A 7,197-nucleotide genomic window follows, 5' to 3' on the forward strand; every position below is an offset into this window, starting at 1 on the left:
CCTGCCTTTGGCCCTGGTGTGAACTGGCAGAAGTGTTGGTTAGCCGGTTGAATAAGGAACTGGAACGAAGGTCCTCCTGAGCTCAGAGCTGTGGAGACAGTGGGCCTTCTGGAAGTAAACAAGTGGCCACAGACTCTTGGTAACGCGCCTTTCAGAAGAAGAGCTGGCCACCATTCCCGGAGATTGGATGTGCTTACCGAAAACATGGTTTGAATTTCCTGCTCTGAATTCTGGAACAGCAGGTTCCAGAACCTTTCTTTCCACCTCCTGGGCATTTTCTCATTCGTCTTTCAGTCTCAGAGAGAGGCCCATCGTGATCGTGTTTTCTTGCAAGAGAAGAGGCTCCTGCGCTTGTGGTCCCCAGCCCTGTCCTGTGAAGTGCCTGCTTGGGTTGTGCCTCCCAGGTCACCCCAGGACGGGGCTCTGACCTTGGTGGTGGATCCCCAGGGGCGGGTGTGATTTGGCTGTTCGTGGATTTCCTGGTCTGGGGGTGGGCCTGGGGATCTGCATTTTAAGCGGGACCTTGGTGATTCTGATACTGGGGGTCCTTGGGAAACACTGCAACTCTTTACGAAGCCCAAAGGACGTGTCTCACCCTCCACATGCCTTTGGGCTTTGCACACCTGGTGTGGGGCGTGGGCGTGTGAGTGTGTGCACGTGTGTGGAAGTTTACCAGGCCCTCCCTTGGTACCAGTGCATGTCTGGGGTGAATGCCTGTCCCGTGGCCACCAATTCAATGTTCACTTAGGGACTGTATGGTTATTTAGCCCTTATTCCTGAAGAAGACAGTGGGGCCCAGACTGTCAAGTTAACCTGCCCAGCCGCACCTGCTTATTAGAGATAGAACACGAATTCCAGTCGAGCCGGACTCTGGCACCCGGGCCCCGTTCAGAAGAACTGGAATCTGCAGGCCCCAAGCCTCTCTTTCCTTCCATGGACGGTGTAGCTGGTGCCATATTTAGTGAAAGGTGGGGGTGAGGGGACATGCCTGGAGACCCTGGTAATAACCATTCCTGTACTTTGACAAGAACGGAGTTATGTGAATGGTTTGATGACGTGCATTTGAATATTGTTGTAATCAGATTTTCTCTTTCAACCCTCCCCCATTTCTCTCTCACCTCCGCCCCCTACTCTCACTCCCTGCCCCTTTCAAGACTCTCGCGCCCAGCTGCCAGCTCCTCGAAACCCGAAGGTTCACCTGTACAATGCTGAGCAGGTTCTGAGTTGGGAGCCGGGGTCGCTGAGCAATGACACAAGGCCGGTGGTCTACCAGGTGCAGTTCAAATAGTAAGCTGGATCTTTCTGTTGGCATCCTTACGGGGAGTGGTGCGGGGGGGCTGGGGGCCAGCCGATCGGGCTTGCCTCTTGGCAGGATTGAGGGCAAATCCACTGGAAGCAGATATTTCTCTTGTACTTTTAAAATCTCGGAGGACAGGGCGCCTGGGTGGCTCAGTCAGTTAAGCGACTGCCTTCGGCTCAGGTCATGATCCCGGAGTCCCGGGATCGAGTCCCGCATCGGGCTCCCTGCTCAGCGGGGAGTCTGTTTCTCCCTCTGACCCTCCCCCCTCTCGTGCTCTCTCTTTCTCATTCTCTCTCTCAAATAAATAAATAAAACCTTAAAAAAAAAAATCTCGGAGGACAGAGATTTCACCACCTCCCACTCACACGAAGGCTTAGACAGTATTGGTGTCAGAGACTCGGCTGCCTCCCCACAGGGCTTCTTAGTTGGGCGGGGAGACTGTTCTCACTGGTTTCAGGAGAGGTGTGTAGAAGAGGGCTTCCTGTCTAGAAAGGGCAGGAGGCACCTTGTAGCCTTCATCTTCTTCAAGTTTGAAAACCTGGTTATCGAACTTTACGGGCCAGATTTGACCTACTAAGGAAAGTATTCACTTCATTACTACTAATTCTCGATTTCTAAAAGGGGTTTTCCATTTCACACATTCTTCTGGCCCCTCATTCTCTCGCTCACCCGCTTTCACAGTTTATCATCGCTCGGTGTGCAACAGAAACGCGTAAGGGAAAAAGAAAGGCAGAATCGAAGTCCTCCGTTGTTACGTGTTTACCTCGTTACATAGGTTAAGAGAAGACTAAGTTAAAATTATTGGCCGAGTCATTTTATATTACCAGTTACACAAAATTTAAGGAAATGGTAATGCTCAGTGCTTGGGAGAGTGTGGTTGATGGAGATCGTGCTGGGTGAGGACGCGTTCGCACAGCCCTCCAGCAGAGTCATCCACCATAGAGCTAGAGACACAGAAATGTCCACGTCACTTTCCCCCTACGCAGGTAATACAAGCCCCCTTCAGAAAAAGAAAAAAAAAATGGGGTCCCCGGGTGGTTCGGTCAGTTAAGCGTCTGACTCTTGGTTTCAGCTCAGGTCATGATCTCCCAGTTGAGGGATGGAACCCTGAGTCGGGCTCTGTGCTCAGTGCGTAATCTGCTTCAGATTCTCTCTCCCTCTCCCAAAACTCTCGCTCTCTCAAATAAATAAATAAAATCTTAAAAAAAAAAAAAAAAGGAAAGGAAAAAAAGCCACTGGTATTCGTGAAGATAGACATTGAAGTATAAATTCATGTCCATCTGCAGAAAAATGCCAAATTGTGTCATGTTAACTAGTAGTTGAACATTAGGCAACTATTAAAAAGGATAATCTGGTAGTGGTCGCAACTGTGTAAAATTTGGACCATATCTGTGGTCAAGAACAGGGAAGGAACCTGGAAAAATTACGGGCACTTCATTTGTAAGAGGAGTGCGTCTCCAGGTGACTTCTTTTTCACCTTTGAATGTCCATTGTAACAACATTTGCTTAATAAAAATCGATTCTAAACCAGGGTTTAGGGGTCATCTCTGAATTACATTTAGCTGTTTCTCAAATAAGTGCCAATAATCTATTGTAAGCAGACCAGTCCACGAGGACCAGCTATATAATTTGTGGGGCCCAGCACAAAATGAAAATGGTGCAAGGCCCCCTGTCCAGAATTACTGAGAACTTCAAGATGGCGACAGCCGAGCATCAAACTGAGTGCCTCCTCAGAGGGGGGCTTTGTGCCCCTCCATGGGTCACGAGCCCGAGAAGCTGGCCCTCCTCAGCATTCAGTAAACATGATGTCGTAGAACTAAACAAGATTTCGGTGACAGGAAGTCACAGCTGATATCCTGACTCACATCCCTTAGCCTTGAAGGGGGAAGTACATCTCTGGGTCGACAGAGTTCAAGAGATAGTAGAAATATTCCTTGAAGGCTTTGACAGTTTCCTTTCCCAGACTGACATGTTTACTTCGTTTCCCTTTTGGAAAGCATTTTGCAGGTGTTTTTTTCAGGATAGAGGTTGGTTTTGGTAAAAGAAACAAAGGATGGGGTGAATGTGAACGTCCTTCTTTGGAAAAGTTGAGGGGTAATGAGAAACTGAAACCAGGGCTGGTCTTGTTTTCTTTTCCAATCGCAGATTTGATGAGAGGCGGGCCTTTGCTCTTGTTTTGTTTTTAGAGACTTTTACATGTTTGGGACATTTTAGCGACATGAAATAATTTCATTTTGAGACTTGTGGGACTTAGAACTTTTCCATCCTGTTTCTCTACAGTAAAGCGTTACTGTAATTAGAAATGAAGGTGCCTGTTTTCTGACAGTACAGCAACCAAAGCCAAAATTACACTGAGCACTGTGGGAAAATGTCAAGTTTAAATCAGGGGTTGCAGAGAGTGTGGCCTTCAGGCTGTGTTTGACCCCCAGTGTTTAATTTTTTTTTTTTTTTCACTTAGTGCCAACATTAAAAAATCTGGAGATTTCACTTTGAGAAAACTTGACCTGACCAGCCCAGTCTTCTGAAAACGTTTTTTTATTTCATTTTATTTTTCTGATTTTAACAGCAACACGTGTTCTTTACAAAAAGGCTAGAACACCCAGAAAAGTAGAAAGAATAAAATTTAAACAACCTAGTGCTCTACAGCCCAAGAATAATCCCTGTTCTCCTTCTGGCGTATTTCTCTATAGACTTTTTTCTAAATGCATGCACTTGGTTTGAAAATGTGCTAGGGTATGCGTAAAAATGAAACAAAACTGGGGTTACGCTTTTGGGTGCTGCTTCCTTTTTTTTTTTTTTTTTCAAGATTTTTTAATTTATCTATTTGAGAGAGAGAGAATGAGAGACAGAGAGCACGAGAGGGAAGAGGGCAGAGGGAGAAGCAGACCCCCTGCCGAGCAGGGAGCCCGATGCGGGACTCGATCCCGGGACTCCAGGATCATGACCCGAGCCGAAAGCAGTCGCTTAACCAACTGAGCCAGCCAGGCGCCCCCCCCCCTTTTTTTTTTCAACCAAACATAGTTAAGTGTATGAGCACTTTTCCTCCTAATGGTCTCTGTGTAAACATTTTTACTGCTCATTTTATTAGATGATGCATCACACATGATGTATTTAACGCTTCCCCACTTGCGGGTGTAGACGGTCACCAGCTTGGGTCCTCGTACATAAATCATCTGATTGTTTTCTTCATTTGTAGCAGAGGGATTGCTGGGTCAGAGGGGACACTTGCCATTTTTGGAAGTGATCTAACAGAGGCCAAACAGTGAAGTCCATAGTCGCCCAGGTGTGGAACCTGGCACCATTTACATGGTGCTTCCTGGGCACCAGGTCCTGGCTCAGGCACTTTCCTAATGTCGGCTGGTGCAACCTTCATGATCCCTCGGGGAGGCAAATACCATAATTTATCCCCATTTTATAGATAAGGGACTAAGGAACAGAGAGGCAGGTGATGGGGATTTGAACCCAGGTCATCTGGCTCCAGAGTCCATGTGTTCAACCACCATGCTGTGCTCCCTCTCATGATGAGGGCTGCTTTCGAACTGAAATTCAGGGTCAGAGGCAGTCCATGATGGATACATGGTGAGGGGGCGCCCGCTGGACTGTCGGGGTGAGACTCGGCCACGCCCGGGCCACGACAGGAGGCCAAGTCTGGCGGTGGGCGGAGCCGTGCTCGAGGCCGGGGTCACTGAAGTGCGGCCAACATCATCCCCTTATTTACCCCCTTTGCGAAGAGAGGGGGAGGCGGCCTCCAGAACGCAGCTTCCTTTTCCGCACTTCCCCCTGAAACTGCTGTCATGGGCCAGCTGTCACTTAAATTGGGAGGGTTTGTCCCCCCTTAGGCCCCTTTGTGGAGAAACATTGTTCAAAAGCAGTTCTGAGACAGGGCCAAGAGTGGAGGAGAGGGGAGGATGGGGAACAGGAGTAGTCCATTCCCTGGTAAGTCGGGAAATGAGCCTTTGAAATGTGGGGAGCCTTTTGCCCAAGTTCAACAGCTGGGATCTGCAGGGGAGAAGGTTAGAGTATCTCTAAGTATCTGTATAACTTTTTAAAGATCGCTTACCCCTTCTAAAGCACACCCCTAATCTAAGACGGGGCTACATGTGCTTAGGGGGATCCCCCTCCCCAGTAGAGTCTGGCCCCTGGGGCTTGGTGGTAATGTGAGTATGGCAGCATCTTCCACGGAAGCCACGGCCACGCATCTTGAAGTGGCCTTCATCTTGCCACTGGCCACTTTGACAGAGGAGTCTCCAGTCAGGGTCAAAGGCACCCTTAGAAGTGTGGTGTGTGAGAGCTGGTGGCAGGGATCCCCAGCCTCGTCTCTTCTGTCTCCCCAACCTTGCTTCCTAGGCCAGAGATGCTGTGGGGCGCATAGCCTGTCTCTACAGAGCACACAGCCTACTGCCCCCCACTGAGGTCCCTAGCAGCCACCTCTCTGGTTTTTCTCAAGTCTGTCACCTAAGCACAGAGATTAAAGCTGGAGAGTAGAGTTCCATGTGGGGGTGTGGCATTGGGACTCTGGGGAATGCATTGTCATTTACAAGAATATGTGACCTCGTATTTAGCAGGGTTTTCTTTTTTTTTTTTTAAAGATTTTATTTATTTATTTGACAGAGAGAGACACAGAGAGAGAGGGAACACAAGCAGGGGGAGTGGGAGAGGGAGAAGCAGGCTTCCTGCGGAGCAGGGAGCCCGATGTGGGGCTCGATCCCAGGACCCTGAGATCATGACCTGAGCCGAAGGCAGACGCTTAACGACTGAGCCACCCAGGCACCCCTTAGCAGGGTTTTCATACGGGTGATGCAAACTTTAAATGGGCAGCTGTGGGATAAAACAAACTCCACACCAGCAAGAAGCATGAGTGGGGTTTGTATGAACACGGTATCTTTCCTAAGACATTGGCTACAGAGGCTGAGTTTGAAGAATCAAAATCAGTTGCAGGACTGAATGGGAAATGTCTGATAAGAGACTTGCATCCAGAGTATATAAAGAACTCTTACAACTCAACAATTAAAAGACAACCCAATTAAAATACAGAGAAAGGGTTTGAGTAGACAGTTCTCCAAAGAAAATATACAAATGGCCAATAAATACATAAAAAGATGCCCAACATCAATATTCATCAAAGAAATGCGAATTTAAGGGCACCTGGGTGGCTCAGTTGGTTAAGCGACTGCCTTCGGCTCAGGTCATGATCCTGGAGTCCCGGGATCGAGTCCCACATTGGGCTCCCTGCTCGGCGGGGAGTCTGCTTCTCCCTCTCCCACTCCCCGTTTGTGTTCCCTCTCTCGCTGTGTCTTTCTCTGTCAAATAAATAAATAAAATCTTTAAAAAAAAAAAAAGAAATGCGAATTTAAGACCACAGTGATCCACCACAGCACCACCACTAGGATGGCCATAAAAAAAAAAAAAGAGGCATAATGACAAGCGTTGGTGAGGATGTGGAGAAATTGGAACCCTCGTACATTGCAGCTGGGAGTGTAAAATGGTGCAGCCACTTTGGAAGACAGTTTAAAATAAGAGTTAGACCCATCAGTTCCACTCCTAGGCGTTCAGCCCAGAGAATTGAGAAGTTATTTCCACAAAGAAATTTGCACGTGAATATTTCTTAGCGTTACACACAACAGCAAAAAAGTGGGAACAGCCACCATGTCCAGAAACAGGTGAACAGAGAAACGGTATGTACTCTAAGTGTATGCTGGGATCGTGTTCGGCCCTCAGAAGGGGGCTACGGTATGACGCATCACGCCTGAAAACACGCCAGGTGGAAAGAGACAATCAGAAAAGACCATGCCGTCTATGAGCCCGTTTGTAAGAAATGTCCAGGAGAGGCAAATCCGTAGAAACTGAAAGTAGACAATTAATGGTCGCCCAGGGCTTAGGGGGTTAGGGCACAGTGG

General features: G+C 48.1%; 1 protein-coding gene across 10 annotated transcripts in view; it reads left to right on the plus strand.

Moving 5' to 3' along the window:
- Positions 1 to 6,759, plus strand: part of LOC135363483 (interferon gamma receptor 2-like) — a 33,249-nt gene extending 26,490 nt beyond the window's left edge. For all 10 annotated transcript variants that reach the window (XR_010409164.1, XR_010409163.1, XR_010409162.1 and 7 more), the window contains one exon: positions 1,155 to 6,759. Coding sequence is in view for 1 of the 10 variants with exons in the window: in XM_064583994.1 (XP_064440064.1) it covers positions 1,155 to 1,288 (134 nt within the window). In the remaining 9 variants the exon portion in view is untranslated. The remainder of the gene's footprint in view (positions 1 to 1,154) is intronic.
- Positions 6,760 to 7,197: the final 438 nt, after the last annotated feature.

This window comes from Mirounga angustirostris, unplaced genomic scaffold (assembly GCF_029215605.1).
Source record: "Mirounga angustirostris isolate CCGP_5_RB_7025 unplaced genomic scaffold, mMirAng1.0.hap1 SCAF_341, whole genome shotgun sequence".
Lineage (NCBI taxonomy): Eukaryota > Metazoa > Chordata > Mammalia > Carnivora > Phocidae > Mirounga > Mirounga angustirostris.